This window comes from Plodia interpunctella, chromosome 24, assembly GCF_027563975.2.
Source record: "Plodia interpunctella isolate USDA-ARS_2022_Savannah chromosome 24, ilPloInte3.2, whole genome shotgun sequence".
NCBI classification, from domain to species: Eukaryota; Metazoa; Arthropoda; class Insecta; order Lepidoptera; family Pyralidae; genus Plodia; species Plodia interpunctella.
In genome coordinates, this window is record NC_071317.1 from 6,680,724 (window position 1) to 6,708,382 (window position 27,659).

At 36.3% G+C, this 27,659-nt stretch overlaps 2 protein-coding genes across 4 annotated transcripts in view; both read right to left on the reverse strand.

Moving 5' to 3' along the window:
* The window catches only part of Oamb (Octopamine receptor in mushroom bodies), a 102,317-nt gene that overhangs the window by 59,603 nt on the left and 15,055 nt on the right, over window positions 1-27,659 (reverse strand). For 2 of the 3 annotated variants that reach the window (XM_053763940.1, XM_053763943.1), the window contains exon 2: window positions 3,368-3,429. The gene's annotated coding sequence lies outside the window, so the exon portion shown is untranslated. Of the gene's footprint in view, window positions 1-3,367; window positions 3,430-24,498; window positions 24,603-27,659 lie in introns of all 3 variants that reach the window. The other variant, XM_053763942.1, reaches the window with a different exon arrangement.
* On the reverse strand, window positions 16,038-17,249 carry LOC128680306 (cytochrome c oxidase subunit 4 isoform 1, mitochondrial-like). Its single transcript, XM_053763351.1, is given in 3 exon segments — window positions 16,038-16,462; window positions 16,465-16,533; window positions 17,231-17,249. Coding segments are annotated over 3 exon segments (453 nt in total). The 3' UTR covers window positions 16,038-16,097.

Sequence of the window (27,659 nt, forward strand, 5' to 3'; positions counted from 1 at the left end):
GTTCAGTTGCATAATACAATTTTTCCGATAAGGGGCGGAAGAATGAATTCTGCCCCCGGGCTTACAAGCGCCGAGCGCCGGAGCAACCTGGCGCTGCTCCCGCGTCGGCTGGCACGCTTCACTTGCTACAAAAGATTCGAGACTTTGTCTCCCGTTGACAAGTGATATGTTAATTTGAGGCTAAATAGACTTTGGTTATCAAGTGGCCAATTTTTAGGCGCCAAAAATGTTTGACGTATGACGGCTGGCAATATTACAAGTGAATTGATTTAATTTGTTTTTATTTTAGAGGTATGGCATAGTGAGTAAAGTGGGTAAACAAATTGAGCTAGCCCCAAAGTAAGTTCGAGACTTGTGTTATGGGATATTAACGATACTATATTTTATAACAAATACATATATAGATAAACATCCAAGACCCGAGAGCATAAAATTTATTTGGAGTATAAAACATTACTATCACTTCACTCTATATATATTTATTTAAATTTCTTATACATTGGCATTTTATCTACATGCTCAGTCTATGGTACTGAACATCTTTTTTTATGGAAGCAACCTTGAAATCGCGAAAAAAAAAAAAATCAGCTGATCCTTTCCACAAATTAGGTATTTAGTTTTGTATAGAACAACAGATTTTTTTTTCGCGATTTCAATGTTGCTCCCATACCAAAAGTTGTTGAGAATCACGGACTGAGCACGTAGACAAAATATTGCCAATGTATAAAATGTCACCCTGTAAAAGTAGTATAAAATGTCGCTTCTCGTTGTCTGTCTCTTAAATCTTTAAATCTACACAACGGATTTTGACGTGGGTTTGATTGATAGATAGTGTGATTTCTGAGGAAGGTTTTGGTTTATAATTTATTAGGATTTTAAACGAGCGAAGCCGGAGCAGGCCGCTAATAGTACAATAAAATAAAAATATACAAATCATAACTTTTTATGCAACCAATAATATTCAGTTAAGAGTACCTACTAATCTCTAATGAAAGTACTGCACGTCGGCATAAGACTTAAAGAGATGAATTAATTCAGCCGAACTGGCATGGCCACGATAGCTCAGTGGTCAAGAGCACTATCCCAGATAGACAGGGGTGCGGGTTCAATTTCCCGCTCGATTCCCAGAATTTTTTCATCTCATATATTATTTTCAAAAAGAAGTTAAAAAGCATGTGTGACACGTTTAAAAAAATCAATAACATCTATTAAATAATTGTAACCATGTATTTTCAAAATTGCCTTTTTGTGAGCGTTGCTTTTTAATATTCATTCATTTTTCATCCAAGGAATTTACATCTGTTCAATATTCATTTCCCAATTTGAAATGTATGGTGTTGCTCTAGATTTGTTTGTTTCGAAAAATATAAAGAATAGATTCGGGGGAGATTGAAAAGTAATTCCAGGTATCATTTATTACCATCCATCTTCTTTTGACCTTCCTCGTCAGATGAAGTCGAAAAAACTTTGAAACAAATTGACGAAAACAAATGTGGTCGGTAAAAGCTTTAACGTTGTTACCATCTCGAGTTTTTCGTATAAATTTTCTTATTTATAGTCGTACCTGTTCCTCATGGCTGAGGGTCGTTTTTATTACGTGGAATGAAACACAGAGAACAACTTTCTTGGCATTATTAATGGATTGGTTTGCTATTGCCTTCTCTATTTCACACACAATAAGAATCAACCAGTGTGCAGGTTTCGTCACGATGTTTTCCTTCACCGGAAGCAAGAGGAAGCAAGGAAGCAAGTATACATGAGTCAGATTGGTATACAAACTGTGGCACGAGTAGGATTCGAACCTGGGACCTTTCGATCCACAGGCGGGCGTCTTAACCATTACACCACCACCGCTTCTTAAAAATACATACTTAAAAATATACTCGTATGTCTATATAGATGTCTCTATAGCTTCGTGTTCCCGGTATCATTCCCAGCTGTGACGTCCCAAAGCCGCATAATAAGCAAACCTTTAATTTAATTTTTAAGGTTTGATTATTTTTCGATCGAACCCCAGCAACAACCAGTGTGCAGGTTTCCTCAAGCTGCTTTCCTTCACTGGAGGAAGTACAGGTCCATGAAAGCTACTATATACATAAGTCAAAATAGTATCAAAATGGGACCATTCGGTTTAAAGGCTCATTTCATCCATACGCTTTATCATTAACTACTTTTCAAATTTCATCAAAATCGGGTCAGCGATTGTGCCGTGCGAGTGTGACAGACAGACTCGCATTCAATTAACACGATAACAATAAAGAATGTACACACAACACAGATACATTAATTCTGACCAATTTTCTGTTTATATAAAGGCGTCAGTCGTATATCATGAAGTCACCTAAATGAGTTGTTATAAGCGACACAACATACACAAGCATACAAAAATAGATCTGATTGAATGCCCGCCGCTGAGTGACGTTAGCTAATTAACTGTAGTGCGATCTGTATTAGCTATATAGCTTAGCAGTTAGCTGTGATTTAGACAGACAGACAGTGAATGATTCATTTATTTATATACGGATATGTAGATATTGTCGCCTCTAATATAAACTATATTTCGTTCTAAAAACGTTACTATTATATAAATGAAATTGATCAATTAAAGTGACATTTGATTATCGAGTTTCAATATGTGAATGGGTTATTACACACACAGCCCTTCTGTAACACACGAGCCCTAACTATTTCACGGCTAATAAATCCGACACAAAACGTTACAACTGTTCCTGAGTCATTGGTATATATATATATATAAAACTCTTGCGTTATTGAGTGACTGACTGACAGACAACGCACAGCCGAAAATACAGCAGGCCTACCATAAACTTTTACAGAACGATCCCAATGCAACTCGGTTCAATTTAAGAACCTAAAATGAATCGCATTCATATTAAAAATTAAGTCGATGGTACGAATTTGCGATGCAGTTCAGTTTAGGTCGCAAAGTGGATCGCGTTAAGAGATGGTGGTAAGCCCCCAGATGTACCAATAATTGAACAGATTTGAATTGAATTGAACATTTATGATAATAAAATTGTGAAAAGTACTTTACTTATTTAAAAAAATATATATATTATAGGCCACATTAACAACATAAACATTTAAAAACATTTTAAAACTTAACCTAGTGTTTACATTAATGACAGACGTGCACAACATTTTATATCAATTTACTATTAATTACTAAATTCGAGAATAAATTTTAACAAATATTACTGTTAAATAATAATATCAAATTAATAAAACTGGTACATTGAAATACAAATTGAATATTTAAGCGTAACAATTATATGTTCACTTTTAAAACTTTTTTCTTTAGCATTTTAGTGTTATCAGCGTATATTAATTAATGTAATAAACATACCTGCCCCTGTCAATGTCCAGTGGTGTATGGACCAGGCTCTAGATCTGAACTCTCGAATTGATCTGAAAACAAAGAAAAATGCTATTATAAGTTTATTTGTTAGACAAATTAAAAAATCCCCGACTTTCATCGGGGAACCCGATTATAAGGGGACAATTGGTTGCGAAACCAATATTCATTTCGCTACAAATTTTTGAACGTCTGAACCGATTTTCATGAAACATGGCTGATGAAACATGACACAAAAAAAAAACTAAACGCAACGTTCATCCGTTTGGGAGCTACGATGACACAGACACAGATACACAGACATACTTATAACACCCCTCTTTTTGCGTCGGGGGTTTAAAACAGATTTAATCGGACGGTCATGGCGACATCTGAGTTAGGTCCTTGCACGTGACGGGCCTTGTTCCGAATTAGTTACTTGTGCGTCTTGGCTCGGAAACCTAAATAACTTTAAAAGACAAAACTACACAAATTATTGCAATTGGGGAGACCAAGCGGCAGGATAATAAATAAATAAATAAATAAATAAACATATTATGAATAGGATGAATTAGGACTTTGTATATGTTTTTACTGATGTCAGTTGCACCAGTTAACTTTGGCGTTAACTTTAACTTGAGCAGAAAAATGTAAAGGACGCCATTTTGTCCAACGACGGCGGCGGCGCGCAGGCTAAATTCAACGACAAAATTGGCTGGTGCTACTCACCCTTTGATAAATAGTAACTGCTTTCAGAAATAGGTACCTACTGACTTTTTATAGTGATTATATTACTAATAACTATATTTTACGAAGAATTCAATCGCATGTGTGTCGCATATTACTAATGTAAATTTACTTAGTGTGTTGTGTGTATATGTTTCTATCATTTTTTCATCAAAGGAAGGTCATCATTATTAATTAGAGATTAATTACTAAAGAGAAGGATTCCCGTGATGTTTACCTTCATCGACCTTTGACGACCTCGGTGGCGCAATGGTAAGATTCTTGCCACTGAACCGAGCGGTCCCGGGTTCGATCCCCGGTCGGGTTATGATGGAAAATGATCTTTTTCTGATTGGCCCGGGTCTTGGATGTTTATCTATATATGTATATGTTATAAAATATAGTATCGTTGAGTTAATATCCCACAACACAAGTCTCGAACTTACTTTGGGGCTAGCTCAATCTGTGTGATTTGTCCTAATATATTTATTTATTTATATTTATATATTCATCGCAAACAAGTGGTGGTAAACAAGAGTCAGAGTATACACTCTCACGTTATACAAGGTAGGATTCGACCCGTGGATCTGTTCGATTCACGTGCTTTAACCGTTGGACTAACGCCGTAGCGTTTTAAAAATCGATTTATACGTTCATACTCAATAAACTATAATATCAGACAAGTTCAATAAATTTGACATTTGAAAAATAACTTGTTCTGATTTTCCTCGTAGTCTGGTCACCCCACAACAGGGTTGGCAATTTGAAACTAAAGTGGGACCGTAAGTACTAAGCCCGTGGAATCTGCGGTCTTACTCGAGCTATATCTGTCTTGCCAACTTGCAGCGGTTCAGGGTTGTCAACATGTAGAAAAAAAAAGTTTGAGAATAAATATTAATTCTTGCATGCAAAATATTTCTTCCGACAGTGAAATAGAACAATCTCCAATATAAATAAATATAAAACCTGATTAACCAAACAAAATATATTCTGAGAAGATGCTCAAGCTAGATAGCTGGCCATTTTCTCCCGGCAGAGTATCGTGACCTCTGGCCCAGAAACGCCACCACCAGTTCGACCATTTTCAATTACCATGGCATGCTCGATTTTGTAATATATATCTTATTCATCGAAACATAAAATATATTTTTAATTTAGTAAATTAATATTATTTAGTTGGATTTTTCCGTAGCTATATGTGTCTCGCTGCTGTGAAAACTCTTCGCATGATTAATTTATGTTCGATTTTTTTATCAAAAAAATAAAAAAACGTTTTTTTGCTAATTACCACCTTTGAGTTGTTACGAAATTTTAATAATAAATAATTCGGCACTAGTGTTTATGTATGGCAAATAAAATTAAATAATAACTATTTAGCCTTTTAATATTTGGAAATTTAAATCAAAAGAATTGGGCAATAATTGATTGTCAACAAAGAAAATTGAATATTATTATTTATTTTTTAAATTTTATCACAGTGCCAACCCTAGCGTGTACACTTGTTGTAGATCCTCACCAATTGTATTACGACTTTCGCTTGCGCCTTCAGTTACGTGAAAACTGTAGTTCTTGTTTTGATTCTATTTAGAGTAGAGACTACTTACTTATGTATGTGTCTATCTGTTTCACAGGCATTTTGTGAAATAAAGAAAACAAAATTTGATCGCATTTTTAATTTATATTTAGGTGCATTGACATACAAGAAAAATAAAAGCTTGTGGCTGAAATTACATTTTGAAAAAAAAAAAAAAAAAATTTTTTTTAGGTACAGCAGTCAAATTCTACTAACATTATAAATGCGCAAGTTTGTGAGAATGTATGGTGAGTTTGTTTGTGAAAGATCACGCAAAATCTATTGGATTTGAAATTGTTATGAAATTTGGTACACGGGTAGAATATAACCTGGAATAACACATAGGGTACTTTTTATCCCGAAATGCCCCGGGCGCAGCTAGTCAATTATATAATGATGAACAATCTATGTATATATATATATGTATAGATACAAGAGGTTTGCATAGGTACAGAGATGTACATATGAAACCTAAACATGTCGACTGATTGACAGTGTAGGTATATCAAATAATTATCGTCTTTGCACGAGGCACGACAGTATGAGTGCAATTGTCTCAATTAATTTTCCCAGCGGGCGAAGTCGCAGGCATTAATTTACTCATACTCAGAAACTGAGCTTCCACCATGACATATGATACAGCCAATTATCATCAAAAAGCTTTTATCATATTCTATTATGTACGAATAATATTATATTAGAGCTCGTAGGAGCCAACGAATGAACAAGCCGAAAAGAAAATAATATTTGAACATATGATAAATTACGTTTGGCTTCAAGTGAATGGCTTTGTAGGAACACATTTGTCTGTGACTAATGTATTAGTTCTAAATGTATATCACTAGCGGTGATTCATTTAAATAATATTTATTATTTAATTTAATATAATTATGAACAAATCGCACAGCTTTTGTTAGCCCCAAAGTAACTTTAAGACATGTGTACCAACTCAACGATACTATATTCTATAACATTCATATATAATTAAACATCCAAGACCCAGGACAATCTGGAAAATATCATTTTCCAGATTGTCCTGACCGGGGATCGAATCTGGGACCTCCAGTGTAGCAGTTCGCCGTGATAACCATTTGGCTACAGAGGTCGTCAAAAACATATGAAGTTTATGATAGCTTCACTAACCATACAAAAGGACTGAAATGAGTCTGTTTAGTGCGCTGTAAAACATTAACCGCTTGTGGATAGTCCGGTATTAAATGTTATTTATGGCATTTGCTAATAGCCCTTGTTGTTTGGAAATAAGTTATAAGCGAAAAGCGGAAATTTTAGTCTTCGCAAAGCGAGCCTAAAGTAGAAGTAGTAGACAACTTTACGTTCGCTCGCTTTGCACGCTCGATAAATTATTCTATTCGTATCCTTACATATTATAAAACAAAATCCTCTGCCGCGTCTGTCTTTCTGTCTGTTCGGGATAAACTCAAAAACGACTGCACGGATTTTCATGCGGTTTTCAGCAATCGATAGTGTGATTCCTGAGGAAGGTAGCCGGGATGGGCCACTTGTAGTAAAATATTTTTAACCGATACCCGTCTGTGATCGAAAGATTCCAGGGTTTGATAACTTATCCCACGTGAGTTTGTATACCAATGTGACTTATATACTGTAATTGTCATAGCGTACACTTGTATCTGGTTAAGGAAACATCGTGTGGAAATTGGCTATTTAGTTTACGATTGTCAATTGCCTCTGATAGTCGTAATGTCATACCTTCTCCACTAAAACTTATACAGCGAATGAAAGGACACTGAGTAAATTTGTATTTGAGCATTTTCTTAGCGCCAGGAAAACATATAAATGTAACAATTGCATACAGAAGACATTAGATGCTCTCAGGCGTCTCAAAAATTAGCAATAAAAATAAGGGAAGGAAATAATCGCTTACGCTTGTAAATCAAGCCGCGACCAACCCCATAAACCGCTTCTGGCCATTAACTGGCCACAGCGATTGGCGTCAATTATTTTTCGGGAGCTTGCTGTAATTTTGGCGGGACGAAGGGAAATACGGCCTTCATTTTTTTTTGGCTTTATTTATAGCTTACACAAAAATATAATATATGACGGAATGAGGAGGAGGTAAGGAGGGTTACGTAACCCTAAAACAACAGGCAATAAGCCCGCAGGTTAAACCACAGACAATAATAACATGGCCGACTCAGTGAGCTTCTTACTTTCTGTTTAGCTAACTGTCAGGATGAGGGTATTTCTCTAAAATAATGCGCACATCTTCCAATGAACAGGACAATAGAAATCTTATCTCAAGTTACAGCTCAAAATACCAAGAGATTATTGAGATAGTCGCGGATTATCATCATCCATTACTAACTCTCAAATACTACTACCAAGGTGGTGGTCCTCACGACCATAAAATCCAGGTCCGTTGCCCACACATCTGGGCAAAACCCTACCTACCACGGCAAGGGCCCGTGCCCCGCCCCGCACGTGTCTGTTCGTGACAGCCAGTCACGTCTATCTGCTGGCTGACTGCCGGCTTTCCCGGAGTGCAAGCCGTTTTTTTTTTCTTTGTACTTCGCACGGTCTTTAGCATTCTTAGTTGACAGAACATGCACATCCTTGACGACATCAAGTAATTTGACAATTTTACTTTCAAACAGATGGTATATGATGGTTTTTTGTTTAGTATTTCACTTGTTCAAGTAATGTGTACAATAAAGATACAAACACAATATACAGATGGTACATAAGTTACACATAAGCAAAACAAAAATCCTAAATATGATATTCTTATATTTCTTGAGACAGCAAACATACAGTGATTGCTACACATGCAATTAACCTATTTCCTTCAAATGTTTTTCCTTCTAGCGCCGAATCTGCTTCACAATCATATAAAGTAAGGATAACACAAACTTCGGAAATTGTTTAAGAAGATATTTAAAAAGATTAAGTAATAAAAATAAGACGATATGATAAATATAATATTTATATTAGGACAAATCACGCAGATTGATCTAGCCACAAAGTAAGTTCGAGACTTGTGTTATGGGATATCAACTCAACGACACTTTACAACAAATACATATTTAGACAAACATCCAAGACCCGGGTCAATCAGATAAAGATCATTTTCCATCATAACCCGACCGGGGATCGAACCCGGGACCTCTCGGTTCAGAGGCAAGCACTTCACCGCTGCGCCACCGAGGTCGTCAAAGAGGAACGTTTATAGAATATACATAAAATATAATCTTTTGATATAAGTACAACCCTTATAGATATCCTTACTAGACATTAAATCCGACTAAGTGGGAAGTTATGTAACCAGGCGGCCGGTTATAAAATCACAGTCAAATCAATACATTTTTACGGTTGGTTGAGGTTTTTATGCTCACCAGGCGTCGTGGCGTCACAGGCCCGAACGCGGGATAATGTGTAAAATATGTTATGTATTCGCGTATATGCACATTTATCTGTTTCCTGTTTTAATTTACGCCATCATTAACTAGTCATTAAGTACAGCTGACCTCAATAACCCTCAGGCTTCCTTTGTAGCCGGTGTCTTTCAATTTTACTTTTGCATTTTTCGATTGGCAACAAAGATATCTGAAAAATATTCAGAAGAGGCACAGATGCGTTATTTTGGCGCCAACTGATATTGTCATAAAGGGATGTGTAACGATTACAATATCGAAATTTAAAACCTTCTTGAGCAGGGGGCCTACCATCAACTATTTCAAAACGATTCAATAGAAGGGCAGTTCAGTTTAGGAACCTAAAATGAATCGCGTTATTTGGTACTAATCTTAACAAAGTCGCATTTGAATCGTAAGGAGTGAATGAAATCAATTAAAAAAATAAAAATTGTATCTGAATCGTAAACCCCAGTGACAGTAGCCAAATGTAAGAAAGAGATAAGGCTATACGATTTCGATATATTCTATCTCGTTTCAAGAGTTGCGTTCCGATATCAAATTTTTACCATTTTGGGCAAACAAGACGCACTTTTTTGTTACTTAAAATTAAAATGTATATTATTATCTTGCTGTTACATGACTATAGTAAATACAAAATACAATCAAATAAAATATTTAAATTAAAATAAATGCAATATTATGCAGACTAAAAATTTGTCGGTCATACATCTAAACACAAAGTTCGGAACATAAAAACCGTACCACGAAAGAGTTCCGTGGCAAAATTAGGAACTTTCAATAACAGATAGACAACATCGTTGTTTTCAGTGACAGTAGCGCCACGTCTGTGGGACTTCTTTCGTGAAAACCTATCTGAAATAGTTTTTTTTTGTATCGCCAATTTTGACAGCTAAGCGGTCCAGTTTACGTTCTCAATGCACATCATGGTACGGAATTGTATGCAAAATGAGTGAATGAAATCGAATTGGCGTATTTTTTTGGTTGGTCACTACCTATAAATGGATCGTTATATCATCTTGGTGGTACGAATTAGCGATGCAGATCAGTTTAGGTCCTGAACTGAATTGCATTAAGAGATGATGGTAAGCCCCCAGAACCTCGGAACCTTATGCCAAAGGAAGTTTGTTTATTATCAATCATCTCGAAATGTCGCATACATATAGTTTGAAGTGAGTTAGACTAAATGAACGCGGGCGAAGCCGCGGGCAAAATCTTTAAAATAGACTTGGTTTATGAGTTGGTTCTTTCTTGTCGCAACTGTTATATCTAACATTGGTATATACAAACTCATGCGACACGAATAAGATTCGAACCTGGGACCTTTCAATTAAAAGACTTCGTCTTAACCGCTGGAACACCACCGCTCGTATACCAATTTTGCGGCAAATCGACCGCAGTCACCAAACCCACTAGTTTACGCTAAGCCTTTGCAATCCCACACCAACGACCCGTAGCAATAGTTAATTATCTCGTATCTCTAAAAACAATACGCGGTCCCGCATTCGATTCCCGGCTTGGCAGATTTATTGGCCGTAAAATGTTTACACAATAGACTATTACCGTGGAGACGCTGATTGTCGCACATCGCTTACAATGTAACTCGATTATTAGCTAATCTTTTCCTTTCTTGAACTTTCGATGTAGGAAATATATACTCATGAAATACTGTTTGTTGACTCTGTATATCAAGTTTACTTGGATGGACTTGGGGGCTTACTATTATCTCTTAATGTGATCCAGTTCAGGACCATAACTGGGGGTCTACCATCATCTCTTAACGCGATCCACTTTACGACCTAAACTGAACTGCATCGCAATTTCGTACCATCGACTTGATTTTTAGTATGAATGCGATTCATTTTAGGTGCCTAAATTGAACTGAGTTGCATTGGAATCGTTCTGTAAAAGTTGATGGTAGGCCTGGTGATTACCAGCAAATTCTTACCATCAAGTTAATTTTTAACACTAATTCAGCGATTCATTTCAGCAGTTCAGTTTAGGTCGTAAAGTGGATCGCGTTAAGAGATGATGGTAAACCCCAGAATCTCACTTGATGGTAAACTGTATATAATAGAATGTATTGTATTGATTACTTTTTTGTCCACATCTTATCACTAAATAGTATAAAACAAAGTCGATCGACCTTTTTCCACCTCTGTCTGTTTCTAAGCATTGTTTTTTATTTTAAACCACGCAACAGATTTTGATGCAATTTTCACTGTTGTTTAGACAATTTCTTTCCGAAGGTTTCTTCGCATATAAATAGCTCCGCGCGAAGCCAGGTCAGATCGCTAGTACCGTATAAAGAAAGAGCAATATTTAGACACCATAAATATCACTTTAAAAATCTTTCTCTAACAAAAATAAATGTACTTTTTTCCAACTCATTTATCATAACATTACATTTTTAATTACCTTCGGTTAATGAAAACAGTGGGTTTTGGAGACATCGTTCATTGAGTCTTGAAGCCATAGACTAAATAAGTGATAGATACTGCGTAGTCGCAACAAATAGATACAATGATACTTTTCAATCTGGACCTTATTTATCTATAACCCATGAAGATCCCACTGCTGGGCAAACACCTCCTTCCTGGGGGTTTACCATCATCTCTTAACGCGATCCACTTTACGACCTAAACTGAACTGCATCGCAAATTCGTAGCATCGACTTAATTTTTAGTTTGAATTCGATTCATTATAGGTTCCTAAATTGCACTGATTTGTAAAAGTTGATGGTTGTCCTTCTAGCACCCTACCCAAGGGACACTTAGATCTCAGAAAGTACTCGATAAAAATCGTTGAATATTATATAAATAAATAAATTAAAATGACGCGTCCTTCCTAATTTCACATCTAAGCAACCTCCTGTCGTGGGAACACAGAAGTGGAGGCCATGAATAATCTAAAATTTGTGGGAAAATTATGCAACTTCGTCGCCGCCATATATATTCTAATGGCATCATTTTAGAATGATTCATTTTTAATTACTCACTAAAACTTTGCGAGTTCGTATGACAACTTATTTAATATTTGATAGCAAGATTAATTTCCGTTTCTGTCTGTCTGTAAATGTATAATTATTCAGAACATCAATCTAACTTCTTCATAGTTGTATTCCTCATGGCTGAGGGTCGTGGTTATTACGTAGAATGAAACACACACAACAATTTTCTTGGCATTATTAATGGAGTGGTTTGCCATTGCCTTCTCCATTTCACACACAAGTTATCAACCGGTGCAGGTTTCCTGACGATGTTTTCCTTCACCGGATTCAATCAACTTCAAATTCAATCTAACATTTATAGGGAAATTATCGAAATTATTTGCCGCTATATTCTAATGGCAAAAAGATAACATCGGAACTGCAGGCCTACCATCAACTTTTACAGAATTATTCCAATGCAACTCAGTTCAATTTAGGCACCTAAAATGAATCGCATTCATACTAAAAATTAAGTCGATGGTACGAATTTGCGATGCAGTTCAGTTTAGGTCGCAAAGTGGATCGCGTTAAGAGAGGATGGTAAACCCCCTGGTTAATAAACTTGATTTACTAAATTTTACGATTAAATGAGAGAGAAAACATAAATATAGGCTCAAATTAATATCATATATTTAGAAATTAGACTACATTACACAGGATTACACAGGCACGTTTTCACGTCAAATTTCGAAACGACCACTGCTAAATGCGGAAATGCGGAAAGAAACTCATTTAATCAGGCTAAAGGTAGTATAAGTAAGTATCTGTCCCCAAAGGATGCCAGAAATCTTTGGTCATAAAGCAGAAATTTGTAAAAAGATGGATGAAAGAAAATTTTGCGATAAATTATGAAGCAAAGTGCATGTTTCCTCAAGAAGTTTTGTCTTCACCGAAAGCAAGTAATGGTTTATGAGAATTACAAAAGAATCAGATTAGTATACAAAGTTATGTGGCCCAAGTAAGATTCGATCTTGGGACCTTTCACAAGTAGATGGTTTAACCACTAGATCCCAACGCCGCCCCAAACCCCAGATACAAGCAGTCATATAAAACAAATTTGAAATCTAAAGTATACCATTTCGCGACTTGGCACCACAGTATCTCTCCCATTCTCAGGAGATGCCGCAGACGATTATAAATGGCTTGTCTCAGCCCAAGAAACAACACGGAAATCGGATTAAACATAATTTCCATACTATAGTATGAAAATTTAATTTAATTTAATTTAATCGCAAAATTTCCATACTATAGTATGGAAATTTAGCTAAATTATTAACGTCAAGTAACAGGGGGCTCGGGGCTACCATCATCTCTTAACGCGATCCACTTTACGACCTAAACAGTTGTAGTTGCAGTTCAGTTTAGGTCGTAAAGTGGATCGCGTTAAGAGATGATGGTAAGCCCCCTGCAAACCCGCTCTAAAATAACACGATTTTACACCGCCGTCGTCGTCGCCACTTCAGTGACAACACCACTTTAGTGAGTTAACTTTGACGTTGACTTTAACCTACGCGCCGCTGACATTTAGACAAAATCGCGTACTTTGTGTTTTTCAGGTTAATGTTAACCGGAAAGTTGACGGTGTTCTGTCTGTTATTATAGCGTCAGAGCTCACACGTATTCATGTTCACATTTTTAATGTTTTATTCAGATTTCTATGCTGAGCATCACTCAGTTTCTATGACTTATATTTCGTTAAAGCGAACACAGAAAGGTGACATTGTTCACGTAAATTGATAAAAATGTCTCGACGGCTGTGGTCCAATTGGAATTGCAAAATGACAATTTTGCACAACTTTATTGCATTTTCAACATTATATATTCGCAAGATTGTTCCACGCATTTAAAGAAATATAAAATTTGTGTAAGATATTATTAAATTAATTTCTTCACAACACTCAATGAGCGCTAAGCTTGTATCGTGGGTCCGATGGACACAAATATGGATCACAGGTACAAATATTTGCCCGCGCTGGTAATCGAACTCCGACCCCCCAGATAGCGGACGGGCGTGGTTACTACGCCACGGGAGTTGTGATTGACTGACTGAGAAAGATCTTATGATTTTAACCTCATGGTCTCCGCCTATGGTCGCGGTGACCAATTGCCCCGTCATACCCCGTTGTTTTGACGTCTGTCGACGGAGACAAAGCAATAATTGTATGAAAATTCGGCGCACGTCGATATAGAAACCTACAAGTTTATTTGTTAGACAAATTAAAAAACCCCCCGACTTTCAATATTCATTTCGCTACAACTTTTGTACGGCTGAAACGATTTTGATCAAACATATCTAAGAACCACCGCATAAAAAATTTACTATCAAATTAAAAAAATCGGTTCACCCAATGATGAGCTACGTACACAGCCAGATAGACACCACTCTTTTTGCGTCGGCGGTTAAAAACAACGGAATACAAGCGGCAACGCGCTACGTAGACGCAATGGAGCAATGGAGCCGGGCACTTCGTCTTTGTTCGCATAGACGCAGTAGCTCATGTTAATCTCCAGATTTTTTACTATCATCACGCCAAAAATCCCCGTTTTTATGTTAAATTCACATATGATAATATATGGATTTTATTCCTTTTTGGACCACACGCTAGCTGTCTTCAAAATAGGATTTATCATATTATATACAAAGCTTTCAGCCACTGAAATATCAGAATATATCATATTATGTGGCGCGAAAACCAAGATCTTTTTGTGTCTGTGTTGATATAAATGGTTTTGGCTTGTGATTTTTTTTAGCGTTAACGCACATTATAGCAAGTTAAATTTAAAAAAAAAATAATTGTCATTATATGTGATTTTGTATTCAACGCATGACAAAAAGCAATGTCCGTCTGTATTAAACCGTTGAAGGGTAACTTCGTTTGGAGCCGATCCGCAGTGTTAGATCATGTTAATCAAAAGCATTGTAATGGAAACAAAATCGACGTGGAAAATAAATATGAAGGGTTATGCTTCATGGTGACGTGGGTGAAGTTCTGAAGAAAAAGGTTTATGAATAGAAGAAAAATAAATACCTGGAGCGCTATAGCGCTAAAAATAAATACTTTTATGTAAAAAGATTTAATTTTCATTTCACAAATATTACAGAGAGTTGACAATAAATTGTCAACTACTTAAATATAATAAAGTTAAAACTGTGATGTGATATTTGCCTGTCAGTTTCATATTGTTATGTGCGGGTAACAGAATAAAATCATTATTGGTCTAGCATGTCTTTTATTCACAACATGCTGACAGCGCATGTGCGAGTTCATTATAACATTGTTATTGTAATTTTAGTATTAGTTAAGTAGTATTTTAATACACTTTATAAAATACATAGTATTGAAAACATTTTATTAAGATTTAAGCGTATAATAAGTATTGAAACTTCTTGCATGGTAACTGTAGATTTATAACCAAGCTCCTCTAAGTAGCTTTGTTTTTGTTTATATTCTATTTCTAAATTAGATATGATGTCTTATTGTTCGTTGGGAGAAGATGATGTGATATTTGCCTGTCAGTTTCAATAAATATATAAATATAAATTTGTTATTCTTTTATGGAAAATCTAGTCGATCGATTGTCAAGAAATTTGGTACACGGTTAGAATATAACCTATAGGATACTTTTTATCACGAAATTCCCACGGGAGCGAAACTCCGGGGCGCAGTTTTTACAATAATCCCAGTCCCAGCATTTCGTTGTTTAAAGATTATACGCACAGAAGGCTGGCAGCAATGCCACGGTGATTCTCTGACCGTGATATATACCAGCCCTCGGTCACTTGCCACCTATGACATAAAAAATATTCAATTTATCATTTATTCAGAAATTAGACCTTCACTTCGAAATTAGGCACTTTTTCACGTCAATTTTTATATTAAATAGATATTTCTCATAAGCTACAAACTACTGGCTACTATAAATACATCTAGCGGGCCGTCCCGGCTTTATTTATTTATTATCTTACAGATATTTGCTTATTGATACAATTGTCTACTCTATCGACCAAAGCCGTAGCACAGCACCATACCAACGCAAAACAATTTACTTCCAGCGGTTGTTCTCGTAGTCCCACTTGGAGGCGAGACCGTCTACTGGGTTGACCTTGAGGTCCAGCATCCGCTTCAGCTGCGCCTTCTGGTTCTCGTCGCTCAGCGACTCCGGCAGGGCACCGTACACGAAGATCTTCATGCCGAGGTAGATCCAGACGGAGACGGAGGCGAGCGCCAGTCCCCAGCCCACCACGGCCTTCCACTCGCCCGTCGGCGCCTGGACCTCCGCGAACGTCTGGCAGAAGGAGGCGCGGTACAGCGCTTTCTTTTCCTCCAGGGTCAACTTGCGCCAGTCGCCCTTCTCCTTTTCGCGGAGGACCTTAATGTCAGGGGTGTCGGGGCGGAACCTCACAGCAGCGGGAAGGCGGCGCTGTCGACGTAGTTGGGCTGGCCGTTGAAGCCGAACCCCACCCATTCTCGGGTCTTTGCTCGGGCAAAATCATTATAAATTATAACATTTAAAACCGTGTGGAATCACATTATCTATTGGTGAAAATCGTTCCGTTCGGTAGTTTTTAAGTTAATCGCGTTCATACAGACAGATGCAACTTATTTTTAGGGTTCCGTAAAAAAACAATACATTATGGGGGTCCCCATATTTAGAACTGAAACAAAAAAAAATTTTATCAAACCCATACGTGTGTGGTATCTATGGATAGGTCATCAAAAATGATATTGAGGTTTTTAATATATATTTTTTCTAAACTGCATATTTTGCCCGAGAGACACTTCCAAAGTGGTAAAATGTCTTCTAAAATAAGAGAATGATAAAACTAAAAAACAAAAAAACGGGTTGTACTCTGGGAGTGTGGGCAGAAGTGAGAACTTGAATATTAACGTTGTGCATTTTTTTGACGTCTTATGAATTTTCGATCAGGGTCACGTGTCCTGAGGCGAGTTTAACATTTTTTACCCATCACACGAAGTGCACAACGCCGTTAAAGAAGTTTTCACTTCAAAAATATGATAATCTACTTACATTACTATGTAAACTTCCATCGAAAATTGGTTTGAACGAGTAGTTTTTCCGCAATTAACCTTTCATTCACTTTACCTTTCTTTCAATTTATTTCTTAAAACATCGATCAACAAGAACTTTGTTACTTATTGATCTTACTATATTACTTGCTGCTACGGAACCCATCATGGGCGAGTTCGACTCGCACTTGGCCGCTTTTTATTATATGTGTGTGTTAAAAAGCGCACAGAGTATAAAAAGCGACTCTCCTGCGACTTCTATTTCACACTCGATTGGTTTTATACGAACCGATAATAGTGAATCTCGTTGGTCATAATGAACAGTCAGATACATATTGCGTCTACTTTATTTTGTATGAAAATGTCTATTACGTTCAGTGGTAGTCCAGTGGAAGATGACTGTGAACTGTTCAAGTTTGGAATCCTAGTTCATAATGATCATCAATAAATTTAAGAATTAGATTCTTGTCGGTGGAGTATTTTCCATTCTAATTTTTCCTGTCATAGATTTTATCCTAATTATGCTACATGATATTAAATTTATCAATCCGACTCTATATGTATAGGTAATACGACTAGCGACCCGACCCGGCTTCGTACGAGGTCCATAGACCTTCGGGGATAAATTGTCTAATAAAAAAACTGTACAATATCCGTTGCGTGTTTTAAAAGAAAGCTAAAGACAGATGCCGAGAGAAACTTTGTCTTACACTGTTCATTACGGAACTTATAGAACTTACTACATATTATCACAGGAATACTGTACTTTTTAATACATACACTTTTATCGCCTTATATAAATAAATAAATAAATATATCACAAATCACACAAATTGAGCTAGCCCCAAAGTAAGTTCGAGGATACTAACTCAACGATACTATATTTTATAACATATACATATATAGATAAACATCCAAGACCAATCAGAAAAAGATCATTTTCCATCATGACCCAATCGGAGATCGAACCGGGACCTCTCGGCTCAGTGGCAGGAACTTTACCACTGCGCCACCGAGCTCGTCAATATATCCTTAGTATCCTTATCTATTTGTATCTTAGGGCCATGACACATTGCTTAGTCGTGTTCCGTGTATTTGGCATCCGTCGACAGGCAACGCACAAGTTGTATGGAGTTTCGACGTACGACAACACACGTGTTGTCAAAAATTGTAGAAAACAACGAGACAGTCATTTTGTCAACCTTGTCACAGTCAAACTTGACGATGTTTCTGTAAATTCCTACGCGCCGCTGACCTTTTGACAAAAGGGCGTACTTTGCGTTTTTCGGCCCACGTTAAAGTTAACGACAAAGTTGACGGTACAACCCACACTAAGTACATAATAGGTACTTATTTAAAGTCATGGCGACAATTTCAACGATTTCAAACTCGTAAAATAAAACCACGAGTCGCACAAAGCAATGTTCACTAGTCAATAAACACAAATCCATTTTGGTACACATCCAAATCCCAAAAGGGATAATTTAATAAGGGCATTCAGTTTTTGTCTTTTACTTTTCGCTGGAGCGAGTCGAGACGAGAATACAAATGCCGATTTATTTGTGATACATGACTACCTTACTGATTTGCAAATAGGGTTGCTTTTTTATCTGTTTGAAACTTTATTGCATTAAAAATCAATAGAGAACAAAAGGCGAATTTAAGGCCTGTGATATTTGTCTATCAGCCAACCATTAGACCAAACAGAGATATTAGCAAGGTCGGACTGATAAATTGATCATTTTTAAACTGGTAATTGTGGATTGGTGGAGGTAATTTTAACGTGTTTGTGTATCTGTACGTCTGTCCGTGGCATGGTAGCAGGCAAACGGCTGAATCGATTTTGATCTAATCTTTTTATTTGAAAAAAGAATTTATTGGAGAATGTTCTTAGCTGTGTTTGTAAAATGTGTATTTAGCCGTTTGGAAACCAGCAGATTAGAGGATAAGCATTTTCCACAATTTGCGACAAGATGGTCAATAGGCTTTTTTTTTTAATTTTGATTATATTTAAATGTGAAAGGACGGTAGCTTTTTTGTAGAGAATGTGTTCTAAATTAGTTCATATATATGTTAGAAACAATAAATAAATATTGTATTAATACGTAAATAAATAAATAAATAATATATTAATTGTATGATTAATACGCACTGATCGCATTGTGTAAATATATTTTAAAAAGTAGTTGTTAAGACCGGTGAGATTTTTGCCGCTATTTTTGTGAGCGATCAGTCCTCGATGGTTAGAGAGAATAAACGCTGTTGAAATGTAAGTACGTTTTATTATTTAATTTATCTCTATTATAATGAATAATTGTTTATCATCACGCTTATTCATTGCATAACACTCGTTATTAGAAAATTCAAGTAAATCTACGTGTATATTTCACTTCTGAAACGCGGGAATAGTTGACAATTTCAAATATGCCCAATGAACCTCTAAATTTATTTGCCATGTTCCCGGCTATCCTACATATATTATTACGTATTTCTATTTATATATGAGAATGGTAATGCTGTGTTGGATAGCAAAGAAAGGCTTCCTCAAACGAAGTGTCTTAGAGAAGACAAGAGTTGTATTGTACAAGGAGGTAAAAAATCTGAGTATAGATAGACTAGACATGGAAATCACATCATCGACTCGAACAATATTCGCATAAGAATCAGAATCACTAGATTACCTGAAACCGAATATAGGTTATTCGCAACAGAACTGTTTGTACAATTAGTTAGTTCTTGTATAGGAGACCAAACTTATAAGTACTGTGTTACGGTAGTGTTGTGCCGTAGTCGATAAATTAAAATTTATTTTTGGCATTACACATTACATTAATTTAAATTATCTAAATGTGTTGTTTGGAGAATAACGCACGTCACACGTGCTATGTTTAAACTAAATTAAAATAGTAATATGTAAAAATTCAAGACACGAGCGGTCGTGGTTTCGAGTCCGCTAAATTCCTGATATTTTCATCCCATTAAATTACGTAAAACCAGTTTACCCACAACTTTGTCAGAGTAATGTAGTTACTTCGACAGTATTATCTAGGACCATTTTTATTGTGTAATAGCCAATTAAGTCATCGTTAGAAATCGTTTAAACACGATTTTCATACAAACTTTCTCCCCCTTCTAGTCTTATCCTACCTTAACCTGAAATAAGTGAAATAATTTTTTAGTTCGCTTAGTTGTAAGGTAGGTACTTACTTAAATATACCTGTTCCTGTAGGTCTGTCGGACGGACAGAGTCAGGCCTCGCCTGTATCTCAATACAGGCGAGGCCTACTTTGGGTCCTTTGTTGACAATCCGACAGCAATCCTGATCCCCTCTTTCACTTAAGAAACTTTTATTTTTATTTATTTATTAGTCTTTTTTGAGTTGATATATGTTTTAAAGCAGGTGCACCCCAAATTTCATCTAAATCAGTCCAGCGGTACAGACATGATTTTCATACAAACTTTAACCCCTCGTTATTGTTATTTGGGGGTTGTATTTACTGAGATAACTCTAGGGCTCCTAGGGCTGCTTTGAAAATGAAATTTCATTAAGATCAAACCGTTTTAAAACAAAGAAATTCATGTTTTTGCAAAATAATAATCTTTGTATTTATTTGCAAAAACATGAGTATATATATTGTATTAGGTTAAAATACTAACATACTTTTAAAGGTTCCTTTGTAATTAATTGGATCCAAATTTTAAGAACCGATTGTTATCAAATTTGGTACACAGGTAGAATATAACCTGGAATAACATACCGTACTTTTATCCCCGAAATTCCCACGGGAGCGAAGCTAGTTATTTATATATTTTAAAAGTTTTTTTGTTTGGTTAATTATACATATATATATATATATATATATATATATATATATAGGTATATATATTTTCCTTTCACTTGATCACAATCATAATATGTTTCAGTATACATATATTGACCATGTGCTTTATTGTGTACTTACATTGTTATATAATATAAAATATATAAAAATTATACATAAATTTATATTTAAAAAATGGTAAGCCCTTCTGGCATAATAGAGACCAACACTGTTTGAATGAGTTTCTTTCGGCATTTCTTCTCAGCAGTGGTCGATCCGAAATGCTAGTAGTTTGTAGCTTTGGTAAACATCATTTAATTTAGAATATGACGTAAAAAAGTGCCTGTGAAGGTCTAATTTCTGAATAAATGATTTGATTTTGATTTTATAAAGAAGAAAAATGTTGCGATGTATCGATATGCCGGTGGTAACCCTATTCGATACCAGATAGTGGTCAGACAATGTGCCGGATAGATAAAGGTAATCCATTTGCAAGCGCTATCGGAGAGGCTTGCTTGGTGGAACACAGCCTTAGGGTATGGTTGCACTGGAGCTGTATTAGGCTGTATATCCACTGAGTTAGTAAATAGAATCGACAAATTAGAATGATACAAATTAGTTAGTGATGTCAAAAATTTATTTGAAATTAGCTTTAATTTCCCGCGGGAACAGTTATTTTTCCGGCGATGAAAAATATCGGTACTGTCCGTCTTCATAATTCAAATTACATGTATGCAAAATTTCAAGGAGATTGGTTACGTAGATAGAGCGTGAAGAGGTAACAAACAAACAAACTTACTTTCGTGTTTATAATATTTGTTTACCAAAGCGACTTCTACGTAGATCTTCATTTGTCTTTTACATTAATTCTTTAACTAAATGTTACATAGTACGCTAATATGCTTTTGTTTTTCGAGCAGTTTTGTTTTGTACTGTTAACCAGTTTAAAGTATTTAAATGGATTTGTTATACATATCAGACATGCTTTTCAACCTATGTTCGAAAATAATAATGAGTTAAAAAAATTCTGTAATCCAGCGGGAATTGAACCCGCGCCCCTGTCTATCAGGGATAGTGGTCTTGACCACTGGGCTACCGAGACCATGCCAGTTCGGCTGAATTAATTCATCTCTTTACGTCTTACGCCGACGTACTTTTTCGAGGCTACAATATTGTTTTTGTTATATCTTGAGAAATACATCAGTTACATTATTACATATAATTATGTAACTGATGATCAAAGAGCCCCGACGTTTTGACGACCTCGGTGGCGCAGTGGTAAAGTGCTTACCTCTGAACCGAAAGGTCCCGGGTTCGATCCTCGGTCGGGTCATGATGGAAAATGATCTTTTTCTGATTGACCCCGGTCTTGGATGTTTATCTATATATATATATATATTTGTTATAGAATATAGTATCGTTGAGTTAGTATCCCATAACACAAGTCTCGAACTTACTTTGGGGCTGGCTCAATCTGTGTGATTTGCCCTAATATATTTAAAAATATATTAAAAGAGGCATCAAATAAAAAAATCCTGTTGTCTATTCACAAGTCGAGACTAGATTAACAGGCGGCATTAAAAACAGAAATAAAACTTTCGAATCAACAACATAAAGTAAGTTCTCTCTTCTGGAGAATCTCATTTCCCTTTTATTAAGGCAGGTCTTTAAAAGTAAGAAAACAAAATGGTTTATCCACACGCCCCAGGTTTCGCTCGACTTTTGAGTCCCATTTCAAAGTGCTTTGTCGAATAAGGATATAGGTTTCGTTACACAGGCGGACGCGATAGAGATACCGCTTGTGTGGATATAAAACAAAGTTTATTACACCGCTTCTGTTTCTCACTTGCAATTAGGTGGTAAAATTAGGATGAGTTAAACCAGAGTCAAATTTAACATTGATTTAAATCGGCGCACCTGACGTTTAGACAAAATGGCGTACTTTTTTTGCGCACGTTAACGTAAAGCGTAACGTAATAGTACTGTAAATTGTCGACGTTAATCAGTATTACGATAATAAGGCCGTTTCAAAGTGCTATGAATATTGACGACCTCGGTGGCGCAGTGGTAAAGTTCTTGCCACTGAACCGAGAAGTCCCGGGTTCGATCCCCGGTCGGGTCATGATGGAAAATGATCTTTTTCTGATTGGCCCGGGTCTTGGATGTTTATCTATATATGTATTTGTTATAAAATATAGTATCGTTGAGTTAGTATCCCGTAACACAAGTCTCGAACTTACTTTGGGGCTAGCTCAATCTGTGTAATTGTCGCAATATATTTATTTATTTATTATTTAATATTGCCTATTTGAATTAAAAACATTATAGTTTTTTTTACTTTGTGCTAGTCTATGGGCACGACTCTGATGCAGTCGAAAAGTTCTAGTTCGATTATTCGATGGAACATTAACATATATAATATAATTAATTATAATTCATGTTGTATTATACTTTTAATAAAACATAAATACTTGTAAAACAGATGTTGTTAGCCTGTCTAGTTTTGCAAATTTGTTGGTGTGTGTTGTGACACTATTGTGGCGGATAAATTATATGACTACTACTCGCTTCCGCTTATCAATGTGGACACACTAGCATTTCTTACAGAAGTCTTTGTGACCGACTACATTACCTTTGATGAACTTATTTCGCGATATATATTTTAAATTAAATATACTCTCTCAACGGAGAGTTTTCTGAATTTCTTCCTCATGCATTAAACATTGGAGCCCCGGGATCCATTTTCCTTTTTTTTTGTCATTTTGCACTTCTTAGAAAGTTATCCGATAAATTATTGTGATAATTATCAAAATTTACGGAATCCCTATTGTATTATTTCGTATTTTTTTTTCATTTATATATATAAATGAAATAATTACAAAATAATACTTTAATTTTTAACTACCAAGCCACACAAGCATGCGGCCCACCAGATGGTAAGTGGTCACCGCAGCCTACGGAGGCCTGCAACACCAGGGGTTTCACACGCGCATTGCCGACTTTGTGTCCTAGGATCTTTTGCCACAGTGCCTTGTAATCACAGCGCCTCTCTCACCCTACAAACCGGAACACAACAATGCAAGCCAAACATACAGTAGTCTGCTTGGCGGCTAATCGGACAAGCCGTTCATTTGCTTAATCCTTTGAAAAGCTTTCCCATATTCTTGTGTAACCTGTACAATAGCTAACCCAATCCAATGACTTGTGACCCATAAGGTGAGGCTAACCCTTTCAAAGGATTTCCCATATAATATGGCTAACTCTTTCGAAGGGGTAACCCGTTCGTTATAGCACTTACCCTGTTTGGCTTTCACCTTAAATGCCTGTGGGGGAGAGGGGTGTAGTTTTCATCATACCCCGCTCCGGCGCAAATTTGCGTAGCTCCATGTGTGAAGACACATTGAATCGTGTAAATTATAAAGCACCGCTTTACCGCACGCGCTTAGTAGGTATTTGTTGTGCATTGCAATTTATACAAATTAAGACCGTATGGCCTGAGCTTAAAGCGTAAATTAGCCTGCTATCTGAACGGGTAACCCCTTCGTATGACTTACCTCAAAGAAAGGGTTTTGTAGTCGTTGATATAGCGCTTACCAAAGCAAATTGAACGGGTTACAGCACCGAACGGCTTTCGAAAGCAAACCCATTCCAAAAACCCCTTCAAAACCCGTGAAAGGGATAGCGGTCCGGTCCCTGGGCTGAAATAGATAAGAGTGAGTTACTCATGCAGACGACCATACTAAGGTCTACCTGTGTGAATTTGAATCATTGTCGTCTTCATATCTTGTGCTGTCTCTGTCTAGACCATTTTTCTTTTTTTTTTTTGATAAATTTATTGCCTGTAGGTGTTGTGTCCCACTGCTGGGCAAAGGCCCGCCCCCTTATTTTTCCACTCATCTCTCTCCATAGCATGTTCTGGCCCTACAGTAGAAAAAAATGCATAAGAAAACACAAAGACACAAGAAACAGAGACTGTGAGAGCAATATGGCGGACTTATTCCACGGAACGATCTCGTCCAGTCAAGCAGTCGGTTAGTATTTGAGTATATATGTATGTATGTATATGCAAACAATACCTAACAAACCAAAATTATTCTTAGTCTATTTCAAATTGTAAACAGCTCATATTTTGAAAATAAGAATGAAAAATATTGGAATAGAACTGGGAAATTTTAAAACAAGTTAAAAATTATAACGAATATCATTTAATATATTCCTTCATGCGCATATTCCTTCGAATTTCATTCGATCTAGGCTATGAATCGATCCGTGGAGACTGGCTCCAATCCAATCAGCTGATTCCAATTGCGTCTCGATTGAATTGCTTCACACTTTTTTTTGTTCGATCAAATTGGATATTAATTTTCTATGCTGCGTTTTTCCTTAGAGACCATTTAAATTTCCTTTGAGATGTGGCTCTTATAGTTATCCACACCAGCGTCGACGAACTATCGATAGTATCGATATTATTGTATCGATTTGCAATCAATATATATAAAACTCTTCCGTTACTGAGTGACTTACTGCCGCCACTTGCTTTCGGATTCGGGATTGGGGATTCAAGTAGTCGTAAAAGTAATGCCAGATGCCTTTAGGCGACTTGATTAAAATCTGATATCAGTGTTAGCATTAACACACTCAAAAAGGAGACACCACTTTACATGTCTATTTCAAATTTCATCAAAATTACTCCAGAAGCCGTTTAGCCTTTTAGCTGAGATTTCACGACCGGCTGCCTGCTTAAATTCAACCTTCTTCGAGTCTATAAAGACCTTAATCGAGGATATGGAGTAGTCTTATTCTAGGGCGGGAACCAAACGCCTTCAATGTCTAAGATTACATGTGTCGTTATAGTCCAATCCCCCCCCCCCCCCCAGCTACGAAACGAACCAAACCTGAAATAATTTCGTCCACCTCCAACCAGGAAATCGGAACGGGTGCTCGTCACGCGATGTTCTGTCACTTATGTTATGTCACGAATCTACGAAACTGAACCGCTGTGACGTGGATTCGTGCGCGTTTACATGGATTAAGTAGGTAGCTTAAAATACAGCTAAACGTTACTTACGAGTTTGGCAACACTCGACTGTGCCCTCTATTAATGTATGTAATGTGATCTGAATCTGTATTACATTGAGTTAGTGCGGTAGACGTGTTGTTTCACTCGAATAGGGTCATCATCCTATACTATTGTTGTATTTGAATATTTATTTAGCACTAGCGATCTGACCCATCTTCGCGCGGAATTATTCGTGTATTCTTATACATACATGAATGATTGCTTCAGAAATAAATTGACTAAATAACAGTGAACACCGCATTAAAATCCGTCGTGTGGTTTATAAGAATATAGAAACAAAGTTGGAGAGCCATTTTGTTTTTTACTATAAAGATTATTAATTTTCAAATAACAATCGATATTTGCATCACAATTGCAAGATTCCATGCGAAGGTGTGAATGAGATAGTAGCAATGGATTACAGACTTGATACGTATGTATACAGATACAAGTGATTTATTTGTCAGAATGCAATAAATAAATATATTAGGACAAATCACACAGATTGTGATAGGCACAAAGTAAGTTCTAGACTTGTGTTATGGGATACTAACTCAACGATACTATATTTTGTAACAAATACATATATATAAATATCCAAGACCCGGGCCAATCAGAAAAAGATCATTTTCCATCATGACCCGACCGGGGATCGAACCCGGGTCCTCTCGGTTCTGAGGCAAGAACTTTACCACTTCGACTTTACCATTTCGCCAATATTACAAACAAATGGCCACGACAAAAAGGACACATCTATTTTGCCCTGTCATCGATAAAGAGTTTTACTTTGATAATCCCTTTCAAAGATACGAATACTCCACTCAATCGTAATAAAATAATGGTCTGCTATCCCCATGTGAAGGCGGCATTAGTTCTCGAATATGGAACCAAATCGACATGACGGTTTAGGTCGGTGTCGCGTGATTTTCTTATGGGTAGTTCTGGTTTATGATATTCATATTTTATGCATACTGCCACGGTGATGCATAATGGTATGTTTTGTATGCCGCCATTTCTGTTTCTGTCAACGAATAACACCTTTTGCCTGTTGGAATGGAAATGGCAAAAAATCCTGTCAGTTATTTTATGTATAAAATGTTTTTGGCATAGGTTTTTGGCTGGAAGAAATTGTATTTGCGATAAGATCGCCTTTTGCGCTTATTTTATATGGATTACTAACCATATTTACTACAACTTGTGTAAAAAGAGGGATATATTTGTTGAAACATATTCCTAATCCTTGAAATTGTAGATGCAATACTTTTTAAAAATACCGATTAGAAAAAAGGTGCAATAAATATGTGTAAGTAAAATCAACTAATTAAAGTAAAACTTAAAGAACATTTCTTAGAGAATATGTCGGCCCCTATCCGTATAAATACGTATTTTTTGTCAGGTTAATTATATTAGCCAAGAAGTGATATTGTTGTATTAGATAATTGTTGTATCATTGTTGATACTGTGATGTAACTTTTGTAACATTGGTACCTACTCGTACGTTACAAACCACTGTGGTTTTAGCCTAATGCATTATGTGTATTGTTTTTATTGTATTGTCTTTAAATAAATAATAATAAAAAAAATATATATAATCCATTGTTGTCGTTACTGAATTATGTATGAATGAAACGAAGATTCTAAAATCATTGGACAGCGTCGACACGCATAGAGAAGAATTCTATGATGAACAAAGAAC